At 41.3% G+C, this 19,941-nt stretch overlaps 1 protein-coding gene across 2 annotated transcripts in view; it reads left to right on the forward strand.

Annotated features, from left to right (window-relative positions):
* Nucleotides 1-19,941, forward strand: part of DBNL (drebrin like) — a 34,452-nt gene that overhangs the window by 1,337 nt on the left and 13,174 nt on the right. For both annotated transcript variants that reach the window (XM_060251595.1, XM_060251597.1), the window contains exons 2-7: nucleotides 984-1,039; nucleotides 6,809-6,921; nucleotides 8,928-9,002; nucleotides 10,723-10,869; nucleotides 14,317-14,394; nucleotides 17,427-17,578. In XM_060251595.1, coding sequence (XP_060107578.1) covers nucleotides 984-1,039; nucleotides 6,809-6,921; nucleotides 8,928-9,002; nucleotides 10,723-10,869; nucleotides 14,317-14,394; nucleotides 17,427-17,578 — 621 coding nt within the window. The remainder of the gene's footprint in view (nucleotides 1-983; nucleotides 1,040-6,808; nucleotides 6,922-8,927; nucleotides 9,003-10,722; nucleotides 10,870-14,316; nucleotides 14,395-17,426; nucleotides 17,579-19,941) is intronic.

Here is a 19,941-nt window from a genome sequence, read left to right on the forward strand (position 1 = left end):
TTGACAAATATGGTTAGGCCGAGGTCACTTCAATGAGCTTCATGGCTGGTCAGGCCCTCTCCTGTCCAAATGTGCACTCTATCCGCTCTGCTTCATGGTTGTTGAACAAAGCATTAGACAGTTTGGTGGGAATAGATATACCTGGGGGCTGGGTGTTAGGGGCATGGGTCCTATTAGGCTCTTCCTAGACCTGTGTGATGCTTCTGTCAAGCACTGTTTGGTTTTTAAAGGTAGTTGCCCTATGCATATTGTAAACCATGTTGCAACAGAGATTCAGGGGAGGTTGCAAAGTCACCGCTGCTTCTGACTAATGTTTAAACACAAAATGAAACTGCTGTGGCATGTGCAGAGAAGCATGCAATATCTTTCCTTGTGAAAGCTTTTTGCAAACAAGGAAAATCAAAACAAGTCTTCCTACTCTCCCCCTTCTCCACCAGGATCATAGGGTCTGGATATTTGCAATGTTTTGCTGGGAACTAACAAGCCAGCAGATGTGCAGCTACATCAGTATAATGAGGAACTTGAACAGGAAGAAAAGATGCATATTAGCATGTGGTAGTGAAGCTGTAACAAAAACTTTTCAGCCTGGGTATGACAGAGGTTATACTCACAGTGAATTGATCTGTAGATAGACAGAGATGCAACTTGATTGCAATTTCAAGAGAATTGTTAATTGCATGAGCATCTATATGGGAATTTTGGGAGGTGGAAAGATGAAGGAATGATGTTACACTTAAGAGTGGGATGGCCAGCAGCTGGGATGGTCCTGGAGAGGGAAAAACTTGTCAGGAATAGGCAGGAAATAACAGAACCTCAATGTGATGGAATCAAAGTGAAAATAGTGAGAGACATTGGACTGTGAAATAGAAATGAACAGCTGTGTTTGCCCTGAAGATGTCCATGGATAATTGTTGGGACAGGGTGATATGAAGATGTTAAGCCTGTTCATGTAATTATTTCAGTGTTTGCTTTGTCCTCTTAAGGGCTCTATTTACCTATGAAGGTAACAGCAATGACCTAAGAGTGGCTGGTACTGGAGGTGAGTATATTTGGGAAGTTTATCTCAATATATGTGATATTAACTTTTTTTTAGTGGCTGAGAATATATGTCTAGAGAGGGCTGTATTGCTTGTTTAGCTCCGTCTTGGGTGCTACCCACCTAACTTGCTGCTGGCTTATGATTATATATGTACAATTTGCAACATGATCCAATTAAGGTTTCTGTCTGACTGTGTTCCAATTGCATGTCTCTTTTCTGCATACACCAAGTCAGGAGTAGTTATTTAGTTTTATACCTGTCACTGCTTGTTCAGGCACAAGGTAGATCCTGGGAAGTGTCCCAGACCCAGCCCTGTGAAATGGAGCGTGGGAAGTAATGTGGAAATATAACTTCTCTCTGACAGTGGGAAAGCAGCAGTACAACTGAACATTTATCTTGGGTTATATGGAAATGAAACATAGAGCTTAGAAAATTTTAAAACAACCTTTGTGTATTTTTAAGTTATACAAGAAAAGATGAAATAAAAAGTTAACTACTAGCAGGGGTGGGTTGGGAAGAAAATTGGCCCTGGAAAGGCTCCATCCCCCCTCCAAGCGCCATTGCCTTCTCCCCTTCATGGGACCGGGGTAGCTGTCTTCCTCATGGTGGTGGCAGCTGCTGTTCCACCCTATACAGGATTAGGGCAGCTGACTTCTTAGTGGTGACTACAAGAAATGACCAGAATGGAATGAGGGCCACTCTTTGCTTAGGGTGGCCCCAGTGAGGGTAGGCAGCCTCCCAGGCTGTCGGACCACCAGGATATTTCCCAAGTGTCCTTCCTGGCCAGTCTTCCCCTGACTTCCGGGCAGGTTGCCTGATTTAGCATTGTATTTAATGTGTGAAGAGTTATGTATAATATGGCAAGGTCAAACAGCCTGCTATTAGTGCTAAATACTAAGAAACTTTTGAGTAAAAGGCAAGATCCTAAATTACAGTGGGTCTACCATATGTACAAAACACACACACTTGCATTTATTTTGTGATGTCACTCACTATTGCCACCATTGTTGCATTGAGTGATAGAAGTATGTAAATCTATAAAGGCCAGAAACTTCAGATTAAACTTTTTCCTCCAAAATGTGCACATATAGTATTTTCATTCAGATCTAATCAGAATTGAGGAAGTGTAACAGGAAGCAAGGCAGTCTGTATTGACAAACCATTGTTTTCAGCCATGTAAACCAGAATAAGAAACCATAGATTGTGCTAACTGAGACTTGGCATGCTGTTTGAATTGACAAATCAGAGTTATGGGTATTGCTGTTCCTCAGGCTGTTATACTATGGCTACATTATGAGAAGACAAGAGTCACTGGAAAAGACAAGCTAGGAAAGGTTGAGAGCAGCAGGAAAAGAGGAAGATCCAACATGAGATGGATTGACTTGATCAGGAAGGCATGACCCTCAGTTTGCAAGACTTGAGCAAGGCTGTTAACAGTAGGACATTTTGAAGGTTATTCATTCATAGGGTTGCCATAAGTGACTTGACAGCACTTAACATGCTCACACACACAGGAGGCCCCTGTACTATAGCGGTTGGAGTGCCAAGCAGATGGAAGATGAAAGCTGACATGAAACTAAAACTTACTGTAGTTTACCTTTATGTTTGGAAGTGCAAACAATGGCTTTCAACCTATGATGAAGTGGAATTTAAAAAATAATAATTTTTTATTTTTTTTAATGTGCATATGTATGTGCATGTGCATGTGGAAGTCATGGCAACCTCTGGTGACTGACCCCTACTGGGGGCATGGAGGATATTAAGAGAGGTGGCTTAATAAAGCATGCCCCTGCCCTCCCGACTTCTGGTGTTCCAAGGAGGTCTCCCATTCACGTGCTTGGCAGAGTCAACCCTGCCTAGCTTCCGAGATCTGACGAGATCGGGCTTGCCTGGGCTATTCAAGGTCAGGGTATGGAGTGGAAATCTTGATTTGATGTAATGTCTAAATCAAATTGTGACATTGTGGCTTTAAAGTTAACTTCCTTTGATGTTATGAAGTCCATTCTTCCTGGGAACTGGACTCTGATGCTTTTATCAGATGTGTAGAAAACCTCTGGCAGATGCAGCTTCTTCCATGGGGCTGCTTTATCATAATGAAACATTGGTAGAAATTATTCTTTGAATACCACTGTTAAAGGCATTGAGCCCCTTTTCCTGGAACCCCCAGCATGGGGATCTTTGGGAAGAAGAACCTCAGTTCAGGAACATTGATCATCTAATTGTAGGTTGAGGGGGGGGGGTTCCTGTGAAAATGGGAAGTAGCTGACAGTGCTGAGTAGTTCACTAACCTTAATTTGGGGAAGGTTACCCAGGAGGAGAAGTAAAAGTTCAGCTGTGGCTTGGACCAAAAGTATTAGTCTGTTCACATTTTGTATGTTTGTGGCTGGCTGCTTCCTATTGAGAGGAACTAAAATTCTTGACTGTTAAAACAGCTTGAAGGAAGTCTTCTATTGTAAAAAACATTTACTGAGTGAAAATCTGCTTGTTTTGTTGGAGAGGAGGGGAGAAACAACTTTGTGGGTAAACTGAATTTCCTTTTGAAGGTGTTACACCAAATTCTAAGCAAAATATTCTTAAGGCTGCAGTCCTAAGCTTAGTTAACAGGAAATTGTATCCCATTGAACCTGGTGGGGCTTCCTTCTGAGGAAACATATTTAGATCCAGATTGTAAATGAGGTTGTCAGGATGTGCCACCTTCTTGCATTAAGGATACCAGCTTCTGCCAAGACATGCACCCTCAGGTTCTGCAGTAAAAAGTTAAGTGCACAAATTATGGAAATCAGCCAGTGAGGCTTTAATGTCTTAATTGTGCAGAGAGTACATTTTGTTGCTGTAGCACTTAGATTTTTTTGGGCAGTGTGAAGAAATGCATTTTTTCCTGGGAGGTTTAAAAGGAGCCAAACCTCCACTTTGTCTTTTGATGTTTTTTCCCCTCTGGGCAGAGACCAGACTGGGATGGGGAAAGTCAGTGCAATTGTTTTCCAGACATACCTCAGCTCACCTTCATATAAACGCTAATATATCCAGCAGGAGAGATAATGAGTGGGTCAAGCTCTTCCCTTTGTCCTAGTACGGAACAGATTTGGAAGGGTAGAATACTAGCTAGTTTTTAGGAAGGGGATTCCTGGAGATCTCCAAGAATTGCTTCTTTGACCTGGTATAACCTGGTCATTGGGTAGAAAAACAGATATGATAAAGACTCCTTGGAAAAGGAAGGAGCTCTTTTCCTTGGGTGTGGCATCCATGAGCACACACAGACCTCTCCATTGGCAAGGCAGCCATTGACTGTTCACCTCAAGAGCTCAATCAAGCTTCAAGGTAATTACCACTCTATAGGGATTTGTAACATCCTAAGTAAAAGGAGCCTGCCTTGATTTAACATCTGATAGGGCAGAGGTGTCGAACTCATTTGTTATGAGAGCCGGATGGGACATAAATGAGACCTTGTTGGGCCAGGCCATGTATGTCATAAAAGGTAATGTCAGGTAGCAGAGGTATAAACATTATAAAGGCAAACACAATTAAAGTTGGTTTAAAAGAACCCAAACCTTAAAACATATTTAAAACATTAGCACTTGTTGGTCTTAAAAGTGCTTTCTTTGTATCTCTCTCATGGGATCCAGAGAACTGGGCAAAGGAAACTCTGGCTCTTTCCTTCCTTCCCCAGGGGACCAGGAGGGGGAGGAGCTTCAGCCAAAAGAAGGAAGAGAGACTTAGCTCAGTAGCTCTTCTGTGCGATTGAGAGACCCTGACAGAGCAAGCTCTCCCTCCTCTCCTTCCTCCCTAAGGGAGGAGCCTCAGCCAATGGAGAAATAGAGTCTTTGCTCTGTAGCTCCTGTGTAATTGAGCCTGGCAAATTAATTTGTTATGCAGAAGGAAGCAAGAGAGAGGGAGAAGGAAGCAGATGACAGCCAGTTGTTCTGGGGCCTGATAGAAACCCTCCGAGGGCCTCATTCAGCCCATGGGCCACATGTTTGACACCCCTGTATAGGGCATGTATAGAGAAAAAGATTTGTGTTTTACCTGTTTCCTTTGGAACCCCTTGTTCAATTTAGTGCTGTGCTAAAAGTATGCTTGTAAACATTTTCTTCTTAATAAATACTTTATAACTTTTGATGCTGGGAATAGTTTTCTGTACCACATAGACCTCCACTATCTTGGACACTATTTTAAAAGTAGTGCCAGGGTGAAGGCAGGCAGTTAGCAAGTGGCCATTCCTCCAGGGGACCATAAGGCAGTAAAATGACCCTGTGGTGACCAGATGCTGGGCAGCGGAAGACATGGAGGCAAGGCCTCAGAACATGGAAGGGAAGCTGGAAGTCCTGACCCTCCCAGTTAGCAATTCCTTACAAAGGTCAGATGGCGGCAGCGGGCTATCTGAGAGTAGAAGAAAGGCCTCTCCAGGTGTTGAGAACCTCAAAGGACAAGGCAGTAACGGGGCCTGCAGGCCAGAGCAGGTTACACCACAAGCAGGATAGAGTGAAATAATAGGAACTGTAGCAGGTAGTATGGGCCAGGGATAGTGTTGGGAATTGGAGGGTGAGAGCCTGTTTTTATGGATAGAGGAAGTGTGGTAAAAATGATCTGGAAAAAGATGAGGAACAGCCCTCTGCTTCCAACTGTACCTCAAGTACCTGTTCTTCTGAAACGTATGCTTAAAGTATTTTCTGGGTCTTATTGTTTTTCTAATCTACTTAAGAGTTATAACTGTCAAGTTCTGCTACTCAATTTTGTGTTTCTTGAGCAACTTCAGTAGGAACGCTGACAACTGCAAGAGTAATTAGTTTTTGTGACTATTTAGGTAACAATGCTGTAATAAGTCTAGAATAATATTATATATGAACATATGAAGCTGCCTTATACTGAATCAGACCCTTGGTCCATCAAAGTCAGTATTGTCTTCTCAGACTGGCAGCGGCCCTCCAGGGTCTCAAGCTGAGGTTTTTCACACCTATTTGCCTGGACCCTTTTTTGGAGATGCCAGGGATTGAACCTGGGACCTTCTGCTTCCCAAGCAGATGCTCTACCACTGAGCCACCACCCCTCCCCTCCCCTATTTTGACTTTGCTCAGTGGATCCATTAAACAATAGTGCCTATAATGTTCGTTTGGTAACTGCTGATTGAGCTGTATCAACCATAATAGCTGGATTTTCCAGTTTAAATTCATAATGGCTTCTAACTGTTACCAAAGCTCTTTTCCTTATTTCACATTCAGAGTTTAGTGCATTGAACAGTTCCTAGCTCCCTTGCTTTCAGAAAGCTGTACAGGAGGTTAGGTTGAACTTTTTTTTTTGTCTAATGCCATCCAGCATGCTTCTCAAATTGAACATGAATTTGAACGTGGAATTTTCCATGTCCTTCTGTATGTTGTGAAAGATCAGCTGTACTGGTAGAGTTATGTAAACGATGGTCCAAATAACTGTGGAACTAGTTCTGTAGCCCAAAGACTCTTTCCTTGAACTGTAGCTCCCTGTTTGGCACAGCAGCCTGCTATGATACAAACTAGAATGGACTTTCCAAAGCAGTTTGAACTGTGTGGGGAGCAGAGGCAGATCTTCATGGTGGTCAAGCCAAACATACCCTTGTAGTGAACCAAAAAAATTCTTTGCGTTCCAGCTCCCATATTGGTAAACAATTCAGACAAATAGAAATTATACTTTGTAATAGTACAGTGTGTGAATCTAATGTTCTGTACTTGTGTGACAAGTTTTGGTTGACTCAGCTGGATTATTCACTTTTCTTTCTTGTCAAATACTGATTATATATAGATGGTGGTCTGGAAGAGATGGTGGAAGAACTCAACAGTGGGAAAGTGATGTATGCTTTCTGCAGGGTGAAAGACCCCAACTCCGGTTTGCCCAAATATGTACTTGTCAATTGGGTATGTGGAATAGAATTCCATTTATTTCTGCAACTTTAGGGTCTTTTTTATTTAAAAGGTTACAGTACTCCTTTTTTTATAATGAAAGAATTAAGTATGAACATATATGAACATATGAAGCTGCCTTATACTGAATCAGACCTTTGGTCCATCTAAGTCAGTATTGTCTTCTCAGACTGGCAGCGGCTCTCCAGGGTCTCAAGCTGAGGTTTCTCACACCTATTTGCCTAGACCCTTTTTTGGAGATGCCAGGGATTAATCCTGGGACCTTCTGCTTCCCAAGCAGATGCTCTACCACTGAGCCACCGTCCCTCCCCAGTATAAAATTATTACTGACAGTGTCTGGAAAGTCAAGAGGTATAGATCCCTTTTTTGACCAAGAATTCCTGTTCTGATCACAGTGAACACTCACAAAGCTGCCTTATAGTGGATCAGGTCTGTCAATGTCAGTATTGCCTACTCAGACTGGCATCAGCTCTCAAGGATGTCAGCCATAGGTCTTCCATATCACCTACTGCCTGGTCCTTTTAATTGGAGATGCTGGAGAATGAACCTGGAAGCTGTATACAAAGCGTTCCATTGAGCCTCAGCCTCTTCCAGAGACTGACTCCAGAGGGGGAAAACCAGAAAAGCTGCGGCCGTAATCCTATGTACTTTAGATATGGGGACAAGCCCCATTGGCTATAAGTTGTTGCACTTATTGTTTCTTTACTCAGATTGGGCTGCTGGTGAAGTATTTTAATTTGTTCAGATTACATTCCTAAATATTTAAAGAACTAAAAATACAAATATGCTTCATGCTTCCAGGTGAACAGTAAACTTTTTCACATTAGTGTTAATTTTTAAGCCCTAATGTGACTCACAAAACATCCAAGAATGAGCCTGCAGCCTAGCAGTCTTTACCTCCTCTTGATACACATCGTAATTGTCAGGGAAACACTGAGTGATGAAAAAATACACACATGGTAATATTTAAGAATAAACAGACCAGAAAGAAATCTAGCTGCTGGAAAAGTGGGTAAATAGATTTACCTTAGTGGTGCTAGTTGGTAGGCCCTTAAGACTTCTGTGGGAAAAACTACATAAACATGAAAGGTTCTGCAGATGTTCCTTATGCTTTTTTAGTTCATTTACTCATTTTACTATATTTTTACTTAAGAATTTTGCTTTTCAGCCAGGAATCTGTTCCAAAAGCTACTCAAGGGAATCAAACTATAATAAGTCTTATGACTAAAGTTCAGTATAAAAGTTCTTCAGAGAGGGGATTCTCAGCTCAGCTGGATTCAGGCAGAGTAAAGGGCTGCCTGATTCCTCGTTGCCCACTTCCTGATGGCCCCATGGATGGTAACTGGAAGCTGGAGGAAGGCAGGGCCCTTTGCTGGAATGGAATTCTGGTGAAGTAGAGGGGTGCTTGGTTTTAGTGCTGTCCTGACGAGCACTCCTTCAATGGAAGTTAGAGGAATTTGATATTGTTAAACAAAATGGAATGGTTGTATATTTAGTCTAGTGTTCTGTGCATTCTTTTCATAGCAGTCTCTGGTCTAGGGTGTAGGAGATGGTTCTTGTAATGATAAGTGGCTATAAATAAAGCCAATAAAATTAATTTAAAGCAATTATAAAATAAATCAATAAAACTAATATAAACAGACTGGGGGCGACTGAATGAAGGCAAAATAAAGTTAATATTTGTCTCATTCTGATCTTTGCTTTCAGTAACAGGGTGTTCCCCTCACTTTTTTTAACATCCAGCTTGGTGAAGAGTTCTAGAAATTTCAAAAGCTTGCACACTCTGTTGTGCTATTTTAGTTGATCTTAATAAAAGATATCATATGACTTTTTTGTTTCTCTTTGAATCAACAGAGCTACCTACTTTCTCATCTGTTATGTGAAGTTTCTTTTCCTTATCTTTTGTTCTGCATGTGCAAGTTGAAAGCTTCATGTATGTGCAGTATCTCATGCATTAAATAGGGGTCAAACATCAGATCTCTGATGCTTTCTTTTGGTAGACTGGCGAAGGTGTTAACGACGTGAGAAAGGGAGCCTGTGCCAACCATGTCAGCACTGTAGCAAACTTTTTAAAGGTATTTAATCTTTTATTCTCTGTAATCCCATTTTATTTCAGTTGAGTGCCCTCCCACATAAACAGCTTTGCAGTCTCTGTGCAAAAGGAAAATCCTACTGGAAGCTCAAAAATAATGCATTGTGTTCTCCTATTTCCCTGAGTAGGATGTTTCTGGGGCAGCTGCATACAGGGCCAGTTTCCTTAAGGTGAGAGAGCCTTTAAAGCATATGGTCCTCTTATGATAACCTGTTTGGAAGTTGAGCAGTGGGAAGGAAAAGCAGACATGCACCCTAATAGGCAATACTAATCTTGAAACAGCATCAGATTTCTCCCCACCCTCCAAAGCTGTAACACATTCTTGCATCTCCCAAAGACTACTGCTTGCCAACAAGCTGCAGAGTTTTCTCTCAGTGGCCAGATTCAAACCGCAAAACGGTTTTCTTTAGAACCCACCAAGGCAGTTGAGGTGTGACTCACATTCCAATGGTTTGTATTGGCCACCAGCCAGTCAAAGGCCATTAAACAAGCACCAGCTACCAAACTATACTACAACCTAAAGAGAGCGAGTTACTAAGTAACTGGAAGAGCTTGCTTGCAGTTTTTAAGTCTTCCATTTAGTTTTTAGTATCACACCTTCACAGATTTGGGCTCCTCTAACTCTTGTAGTATTAATTTATTTCCTGCCAGGTATCCCAGGCACTTGGCTTGGGTCATAGTATTCAGTTCGAGCTATGTGAAGGCAAGGTCATAGGCCTGAGCTGAGATGTTACCTTCCACACACATTTAAATGGTATACCATGCTAGCTTAGGCTTTCCTGTATCCACATCTGTTGTAGTCTGTATCCCAAATATAGCCACTAACCCTCACCTTGAGTTCTGCACTCAGAATACATTGTACAGATAAATGGAATCTGCTTAATTTTGCATATGCTAATTGTTTTATTTTGCAGAAGATTTCACCAAGGAATGCTGAAGGAGAGGGGGAGGAATGGGAGATTCATTTTTTCCTCAGACTCTCTTTGGTTTTAGCATGTTCAACAGACGCTTCCTGAATCGGAAGTCAGAGAGGGTTTTAATTACGAAAACTGATATTCTTATCCAAAATGTATGATTCACAGTTCATTGCTAAAAACAAGAGCAAAATCTAAGAAGTTCAACCTGTCTCCAGAATGGGAGTAGAGCTGAATATAGTAGTACTTACCTGACACTAGAACGTGTAACCATGAATGCCGAATTATGTGACTTGCAGTTGATTTTCTTATTGACTTATTCCTTTAACATGTGAACACTAAAAATGAATACTGGTGGGGGGGGGGAAGATCCTATTTTAAATTTGTATTTTCTTTTCCTGACTCTTTTGAGCTACTGTCATAGACTTTTTTAGACTTAATAGTTCTTTAGGCTATAATTTGTGGATTGCTGACCACTCCAAACTCTGAACTGTTGCATCTCTATGGCTGGTGCAGGAGGGAAAAGCAAAACAGGAATTTTTAGGCACCGTTTGGCCATGTCTTCCTTGATTTTTCCTCTCTGTCCTTCATAGCTCTGGCTTGCAGTGACAGGGTATTGCTTTTTGCAGAAAAAATAAGCCCCCTAACAGTGCTGCTGAATACGATACTACCCTAGTTGTTATGAGGCAATAGACTATAGTGGGGTATACATGGGAAGCTTGCTCTACACTTAGCAGGTTGATATACTTTCCTGACTTTCAGCTATATGTAGTCTGCATTGTTTTACAGGGTGCTCATGTGACTATAAATGCTCGGGCTGAGGAGGATGTGGAACCTGAAGTTATAATGGAGAAAGTGGCCAAGGCTTCAGGAGCAAACTACAACTTTCACAAAGAAGGCAGCAAGTTTCAGGATGCAGGTCCTCAGGCTCCAGTGGTGAGTTCCTCTAGGCTCTTGCTCCTAAGAATTCTGGTATGCAGAATGGAGAATCTGGGTCTGACAGTGAAATCCTAAGAATGCTTTTCTTGGGAGTAAGTTCCTACTGAATATAATGGGACTTAATTCTGAACAGAGCTGTTTAGCTGGGGTGCAGGGCAGTTCTGCCTGGGACGTGGACCAAAATCAATCTCTTGCATTGAGGGTAAGCCTTTAGTAAGCCAAGCATGTTGTGTACAGCTTCACACAAGGCTGTTTGTCTTGAAACTTCATTGTGATAATACAGAGTATCTGCTTTGATCAGTCTTGAAATCTCAGTACATTGGCTCAAAGGTTTAAAAAGAAAAAGGTAACTTTTATATCCCCAGGCAGAATTCCTGAGCTACTTGGCAAATTCTGCAAGTGTATCTCTGGGAATGATGTCTGTTGATGAGCAATAGGCCCTTCGACAGAATTAGATGTGAAAGTTAATCCCTGCTGATATTTGATGTGATTATTTGATGTGAAAATTAATGCTTGCTGATAAATTTTTTAAATCATCTATGGCTGTTTCTTTCTTTGGGAATTTAAATTAGTTCTGTCAGTTTCTTTAAAAAAAAACCCCTTAAAGATGCAGGGCTAATGTCATATTCAGAATGCGTGTGGAAAGACTTGGCAGAATGTACGACTTGGATATAATCTTTAGTTCATACTTTTCAAGTATAGACGTTGCAGTGCCGTTCAAAACTCTTGACTTAAATGTTTTGTGATCACATACTGTATATTATCTGTGCAATATAATTTGGTTTGTACTTGCAAGATTTCTACGCAGCTTCTCTATACAAAGGTGTGTGGAGTGGATTTAGAAAAGGCATTTGAAGATAGCATTTGGAAAACCATTTGGAATCCTAATTACAAGTTTTCCTAAATGGCAAGTCTCTGCTACAATAACTAAAAATGTACAGCTGTATTAGTTAAAAGAATAGTTTTCTTTGTATGAACACTTTGGTATCTTTGGAGGCAAGCCCTGTGGTTGTAGATTTCTTGTCTTCTGTTGGGGAAATGTGTGTGGAAAATTGGTAGACATCATCTATCTAATTCTGAACCTGGCCCGTTTACGATCCAGAAACCCAGAGAAAGGGGACAGTTACAGACAAGGGGTATTGCAAAAATATGAAAAAAAGACTGTTTAAAAATTATTATTATTAGGAAAGATTGATATTTGTGACATTGTATCAGCTGCCATTTTGGAAAAGGAGGAGCATCTGCCTGTCACCGCAGTGCCAAGCGTGTAGGTGGGCAGGCAATGTGAAATAGTGAGGAAGAAGGTGGGGGAAGAATACCTGGATCTATCCCCACCTCTCAAGCTCTGCAGGCAGGTGACAAAACAGACAGCAGTGGGGAGGACTGGGAACCACCTGAGCCATTGCTGCTTGTTTCTGGATGACATGGCTGTCACCGCTATAGTTCTCTCGTTTGTCATATTGAATCTTCAAATTATTTTCTTGCATGTTATAGACCTATATTCAATTCAGTTTGACTGTATCCACACAGAGAGCAACTTAATGCTGTATTTATATTGGCAAAAATGGATATAGCTAAGATATGGAAGCCTCCTTGGTAGCCTTTAGACTTTTCATCTGAGCTTTATTTGTTAAAATACTGTCACAAGATGCAGGAGTAAAATACACAAATAAATTATCTGTCATGGAAGCAGCAGGGGGTGGTAATAAAAAGCAACCATCCTTCAGAGATTTCTGGTCGCTTACATCAAACCAGTGTCTTGGCAAAAGGAGTAAGTTTTTAACTCTTAAAGGTTTCTGGAGAATATGCTAGTCATACTTCATAAGGGAAGACATTGCACAATCTTGATGCTGCCACCAAAAAGTCTTTCACACCTTGCTTTCAATTGAATCTCCACCAGTGACAGCAAACAAAGCAGCATCTCACCAGATGATCTCATCATCTGTGTAGGTTCTTGTGGGGAAGGCTGTCCGTTGCCACATTTAAGAACCATTGTTTATTCTCTGGGCATCTTGCTGTGGTAGTTGAGTGTGGTTCTTTTCTTCTGTTTGCTGGATGAAATTGCTGTTGTGACAAGATGATGATATTTGATTTATATTCCGCTTTATACTCTGAATCTCAGAGTCTCAGAGCTGTCACAGTCTCCTTTACCTTCCCCCTCACCCCACAACAGACACCCTGTGGGGTAGATGGGGCTGAGAGAGCTCTTTCAGCAGCTGCCCTTTCAAGGACAACTCCTACGAAAGCTATGGCTGACCCAAGGCCATTCTAGCAGGTGCAAATGGAGGAGTGGGGAATCAAAACCGGTTCTCCCAGATAAGAGTCCGTGCACTTAACCGCTACACCAAACTGGTGAGAAAGACACTTGACACTGATTGTAGGAAGTGGGTGCAGTATAAGGAAACTAAACCTTTAATGATTAGTACTGTATTCTGGAGAGCTAAGGCAGAGGTCTTTAATTATCTTAAGTATGTGAGGGTCTTTTTGCCTTTTACTTTTTATAAAAAGTCCATTACAGATAAGAAAATTGAGGAAGTCTCTCCTTGGCGTTGAAACTTTTAGCTGGCTTTAGGATATATGTTGCTGAGCCTATTTAGAATGTCCCCCCCCCACACACACACACACAACTGGGCCGTCATGCCTGTTTCTTTTAATCCCTGTGTCTTTTCATCCCTGTGGTAGAAGAAAGTGTTGTTTCTTCAGTTTTCTGTGTGCTTTTCCACACAGGTTATTTTCTCTGGGTTTGATGCTGTTGGGAAGTCCACCCCCCTTCCCTACAGCATTGTGGTGCATCTGTATGCCACCCAAGTTTATTCTGGTTTTTCTCTGAGACTTCCAAATCTGCTTTGCCGAAAAGTTTTGGGAAAGATTGCAGGAAAGCCTGAATAGCTACCATAAGGGTGGGAAAGTTTGCCTTTTTCCTGGACCCACCTGCATAGCAACCATTTTCTCTGCCCCGTCCCTACATTTCTTCCCCTACCACTTGGGGCAGCTTTTTTGTATTTTTTAATCAGCAATATAATATCATTATAACAATCTCTGTTTCAGGTTATGTGAATTCCTTTAACCCACAGTAAATGATCCTTGCTTCTGAAGTAAGCGAATGATCCTGTAGCTTTTCAGATTTGCCTCTCCAGACTATGGTGTGACACCCAGGGCAGGAAGACTGTTTAGTAAATTTGTTTTGGGTCCTGTACATTGCTTGTAATTGCAAAGCTTGACTTTCATATGGCAGTTATGCATTGGCGTAATGTGCTGATGTTACCTTTCTGCATAAGATTTCTTATCAAATCAGGGATGGAATTGCCTCAGTAGTGGTTTGGGTAGAAAATGCTTTGAGAAAAGTTAACTTTAAAGGTATGAATTATGTTACCAACTTGCTGGCATTCTTTTAAAAATAGCAATTAAACTGTTTCAAACAATATGTTTCTCTTTACATCACAGGGATCTGTCTACCAGAAAACAAATGCCCTGTCTGAGATTAAGAGAGTTAGTAAAGATAACTTCTGGGCCAAAGCAGAGGTATGTTCAAGGTTTTGGTGCTTTGCTTTAAGGGCTGTAATGGTCTGGGACGCACATATCTTCAGGGCCGCTTCTCCTGGTATACTCCCTCAAGGACATCATGCTCCACTGATAAAAAGTTGCCTGTGATCCCCAGCCCAAGAGATATCCGACTGTCTTCAACCAGGGCCAGGGCTTTCAGTGCCCTGGCCCTAACCTGGCGGAACTCTCTGCCAAGTAACATCCATTCCCTGTGGGACTTGATGCTGTAAGGCAGAGATGTTTGTCCAGGTGTTTGGTTGAGGACAGCAGTGGAGTTCATCTGGCTGGCACTCCCACCCACCCCTGCAGGATGGTAGCATAATTGGAAATTTAGATCGCCATCTGAGCAAATTTGATTGATCTTTTATTGTAATGTTTTAACCTATATTTATTGCTGTACACCACCCCGAGACCTGTTTATGGGGAATGGGGGCGGGGTATGAAAATAAACTGTAATAAACTAAATAATAAATGTTATGTATCTGATTCATACCACTTACATATTGTTCAGATGGTTTCTTATAGCTGAAACTGGTGTTGCCGTTCTTTCCCCTTGCCTTCACATAGTTGGTCCTGTACCTTGTCAGGCAGAAACTACTAGTTTTAAAGCTAATGGAGAAGGGTTATTATTGGACATGTTGAGAACTCTGCATTGAACATGTTCACTAGGCAACTGTACCTTGACTCTGAGTTGCACAGAAGGTGAGCTCCTGATGGAGTTATGCCAGCATTACCTGGCAGAGTTTGTCTTGAATGTAATACCATGTTGAGCAGAAGCTGCTGGGTGCTTGCAGCTGCTTTTGCCCAGTTGAATGGAATCATCTCATAATCTCATTAGAAGCAGCATCCCTCCAGGGTAATGATTATTTGAACTTACTGACTTAGGGCCAAACTACATGTTACAGTTTATGTGAGTTCACTATGGGGGGCTGGCAGTCATATTGCAGCTGAGAGTCCGCAGTGGCACTTCCTGTATAAAAGCAGAGCAGGGGCCCAGTTTGAATCAGGACTGCACCACTGAGTCCTCCACACTGTTTTCTGGAGTTGTTGGTGTGTGTTATTTGCTGCCAGTGTATGTTATTTGCCCTGTTATGATACCAGTGTGTGTTATCTGCCCTATTGTGCAGCCCTTCCCCACCCAGGCAATTAATGTAGTTCCTGGAAAAGGCAAAGGGGGTAGGCAGGAGCCCTTTTTCCTCCCTCACACTGTAGTCTTGATCTGAATTGGGCTTCTGCCTTGCTTTTACATAGGAGTTGCCACTGAGAACTCACAGCTGCAGTATCTTTGTAAGTGCTTATTGGCAAATGGTGTCAGGCATAATGCATAGTTCAGCCCTTGCATAAAGCATAGAATATTCTCTGATTGATCATCAGTTTGCAGTTGCTTGATCAATCTTTTAAATGTTCACATCAGTAGATTGCATTGCCTGCTTTTTGCACTGTGCATTTAGCAGATCAAAAATTGATCATAGGATTCATGGTTTAACTGGCTGACACTGAAGGACTATAGACGCTAAGAAGTATATATCAACTCAAATCTCAAACTTATTTTTTCCATTTTACAATATGCCTTTTAAAAAAAGAGATGGGAAGTGGCTCTGGCAACAGAATTGTAGAAGAGTGTTATGATTATGCAGCCCCACCTAATTTATCCAGATGCATTTGGATGCATCAAAATTGTCGAATGATTGGCTCCCTTCTCATAATTGGAGAGTAGGACATGAGTTGAAATGGCAGGTGTTCAAGCACTGCTATTTATTATTTGTATTGTGTGACAATTGATACGAAAATAGTTATAAATGTCTTGGTTATGTTTAGATTTGTTACTTCTTCCCCAAAGTACTTTGCAGATTTTCCTCTAGAAAATATGTTGTCACACCAGCAGTCTGCACTGGTTTTTGGTTCTCCCAATTGGAGGTGCGAGTTATAAACCGTGGCTTGGATCCTGCAAACCACCCCCTGGAGCAGTTTCTGATCCCAGTAAAGTTTATCCCTCAAGTCTAGGGACTAGTGTGCTTACAGAGGCACCAATCAGACTGTTGTAGTCAGGAGGGGGAAGGGAACAAGATTGCCCTTTCTTCCTCTTGCATGAATGGAGTTCCATTGACAGAGGACAAAGAAAGGAACAATTTTACACCTTTCTCATTGTAGCCACCTAACACATGTGGCTTCTGGCATATGTGAGTACACAAACCTGATAATAAACTTTTCTGAGATCAAAACCACGGCAGGGAAGATCCCATGATCCAAGTGTCTACAAATTGCCAGATCCAACCCTGTCAAAGTGAATAGTTTAACATTCAGCATGCTTTAGAGGCTTCCTCTTCCATTTGCCCCTTTAGGATCTGTGATATACATTGAGGATGCCCTCTAAATACTACCATCTTTGTGTCAGTTTAAAACATCATAGGTACACAGATGTATTGGTTTATCTCCCTAGTTATGGAACTTCTTCCTCCTACAGATTCATTGAAGTTCAAATCTGGGCACTTTTGGGAAGCATTGTATGACCTATTTATTTGGTTAGTCTTTGAAACGAAAGTATTAATCAGGAAAGGGTGGGTAAACTGTCATGAATTGGATAAAAATGTATTTGTGTTTGCTTTTTTGTCACTTGCACCATAAAATTCTGAGAATTACTCTGATAGGGAGTGGGAGCTAGTAGGAAACTGCACTAGAAAACAAAACTCTTGAGCTTTCTCAGCTAATTCCTTTGTCATGTTTTAAATGGCTTCCTGTTTAGACATGTCACTCCTATGAGGGATGGATTGACTAGAAAGAAATTCGGAGTTCTGCATTATACTGACCTGCATGATTGATTTGTAAGGTCCATTAAAATGGCAAGAAGAATTGTGCTGGATGACACAGTAGATTGCCAGTATTGATTTGATTTAGTAGCTCTCTGCAGGTGAATGTTTTAATCTGTCTTGAGTGGTGTCATGCACACTGTGTATTCTTATTCTCTAGAGGCAGCTGTTTTTCAATCAGACTTGCTGTATTTGCTGTTTCAGAAAGATGAGGAGAATCGCCGACTAGAAGAGAAAAGAAAAGCAGAAGAAGAGCGTCAACGTCTAGAAAAAGAACGGCGAGAACGTGACTTACAGGAAGCAGCTTTACGTGAGCGTAGATTTAAGGAGCGAGCCAATGAAATTGATGCTCAGAAGTGAGTAGATTTTTTTTTTAACTTAAAGCATTAAACACTAACTGTGATTAACCACTTATGGAAAAAGCTGAGTAAAAAAGAGTGCTCCGCTCTTGGAACTATGTTTGAATGTTTTGTAAGAATTGTATATGAATGCCGCAGTAGCTGGGTCTACAAAGTGCTTCTGAGCACCACGGAAAGTATGACTGCTTCTGCTTTAAAAAGCCAAACCTGTTGGTGGAAAGAATTGCAATATGTTTTATGTTCTTAAAATGTCTGTGTTTAAGTGCATAAGACACAGTCTGAAATAATTGCTACAGGAGAGTCATTTATGTGCATGTGAACACAGTGTGAGAATTTCTTCTTATGTGCATTACTTCTTTTCTAATATTTCCACAGCTTCTATCTTCTCTCTGCAACAATTCAGACTCAAAAAAAATCTTGAGTCAACAATATTCAAAGCCCTTGTGGTGTAGTGGTTAAGAACAGAGATCTCTAATCTGAAGAACTGGGTTTGATTCCCCACTCCTCCACATGAAGCCTGCTGGTTACCTTGGGCTAGTCCCAATTTTCTCAGAACTTCCTCAGCCCCACCTACCTCACAAGGTCCCTGTTGTGGGTAGAGGAAGGGAAGGCAATAGTAAGCCACTTTGTGACTCCGTAGGGTAGCGAAAAGCAGGATATAAAAAACAACTCTTCTTTTGTGGCTGGTTTCCCCTAAGTGCCTTTGAGCTCACACATCCTTCCTATTGTCCCCTTTCTTCCATCCAGAAACCACTGTGGAAGCCCCAAAGTGCAGTATGTATGTTTGACCTGTGAAACCGAGTATGCAGAATGAGTTTTTCATTTATTTGCCTGAGTGTGTTTTCTGTTAATTCAGTTGTTACAAAACCACAGGAAATGATTGATGCAACAGCCCACACAATCTCTGACACATGTAGTACAGTCTCTCTGTATGTACCTAATTCCTCATTCATCTGGAATATATGTTAACTTCAGCCTTGTGTTGGTTAATTTGCACTCTAAAATTTTGAATCTACTTTGGGCCTGTACTACTGATTTGAAGAAAGAGCTAAAGTGAATACCTTCTGTCAGAAAGACTTTATTTCAGTAGCTGAGTTGTAGGGTCTGGTGGTTGGGGAAATTTTGCCTTTTGAGGCTCTTTATCTCTTCTCCTTGTCCACAACAACACTAGGGAGGCAGACTGACATACAGACATCTTGTGCTGCCTTTTAGAATTGATGCTTTTTAATGGTTTATATGTATCTCAGCAAAGAGGTGCTCCATTCTCTCCATTTATTCAGGAAATGCTTTTTCTGAAGCAAATGCATGTTCACATACTTTCTGTTGCCTGCCTAAATCTTTAACATACATGAAATAGAAATTATTCATACAGTGTTTACTCCAAAACAAGACTAGACTTTTTCTGAATATGCATCAAAGAAAGCGGATGTTGTCTTGCATTCATATATGAACTAATTATTTCTAGTAAATATGGTATTACTTAAGCCCTTCATTTGTTAAGTTCTTGATTTCACTCACAGATGGCTATCCTTCCCCCTTTGTTTGTAGTGATGGTTATCTCTGAACAATCTGGTATCCTATATGCATTAAAAATGTTTTTCATTCATTCTTTCTCAGTACAGCCTATTTCACATGGTAGGATAAAATGGGAAAGGGAGAACCATGCATGCTGCCCTCAGCTCCTTGCAAAGGGCAGGTAACACATGTACTACTGCTAGATAGATGTACCTCAACAGTGAATGATGATGAACAGGACTGTGGGGTTAAGTGCAGTGGGGGCCAATCAGCAGTACAATTGCAGAATGTCTTTTTATATTTGTATCTAGCTCTTTCTGCTAAAGGTCAGTGTTGCAGGAGAAACTTTCCCAAAGCCAGCCAATTAAATGCATAATTAAATAGCTATTTGAACCTAGCTGAATAGTGTGTGTACATGTTCAGCTCTACAAAAATGCAGCCTTTTTCTTGGGAATAGTAATTTTTCTCTTGGATTAATCTTGATTGGTGTTTGGGTAGTACGTATACTTCCATAGCTCTTTCAGAGAAGGTGCACTTTTTCCTTTCAGAAACGGAGGGAGTTTACATGATCTCATCATATTCCTAAACATCGAATTTGATTGTGGCAGTTGTTTTCAGGGAACAGAAGGGGAGCACGTGAGCTAACCTTTTTGCCAGTGGAAAACTAGATTGACTTAGGCCTGTAGGGGTCCCCAGCATTTCTGAGCCTGTGAGCATCTCTGGAATTCTGACACAAGATGGCGGGTGCAGCCGCAGCATAGCTACTACGAGAGGCAGAGCCACACACAAAATAAGCCCAAGTACAGGGGACAGGAGGAGTAATTTTTAAAAGTATATTGAGAAAG

The sequence above is a fragment of the Heteronotia binoei genome, chromosome 12 (assembly GCF_032191835.1).
Source record: "Heteronotia binoei isolate CCM8104 ecotype False Entrance Well chromosome 12, APGP_CSIRO_Hbin_v1, whole genome shotgun sequence".
NCBI lineage: Eukaryota > Metazoa > Chordata > Lepidosauria > Squamata > Gekkonidae > Heteronotia > Heteronotia binoei.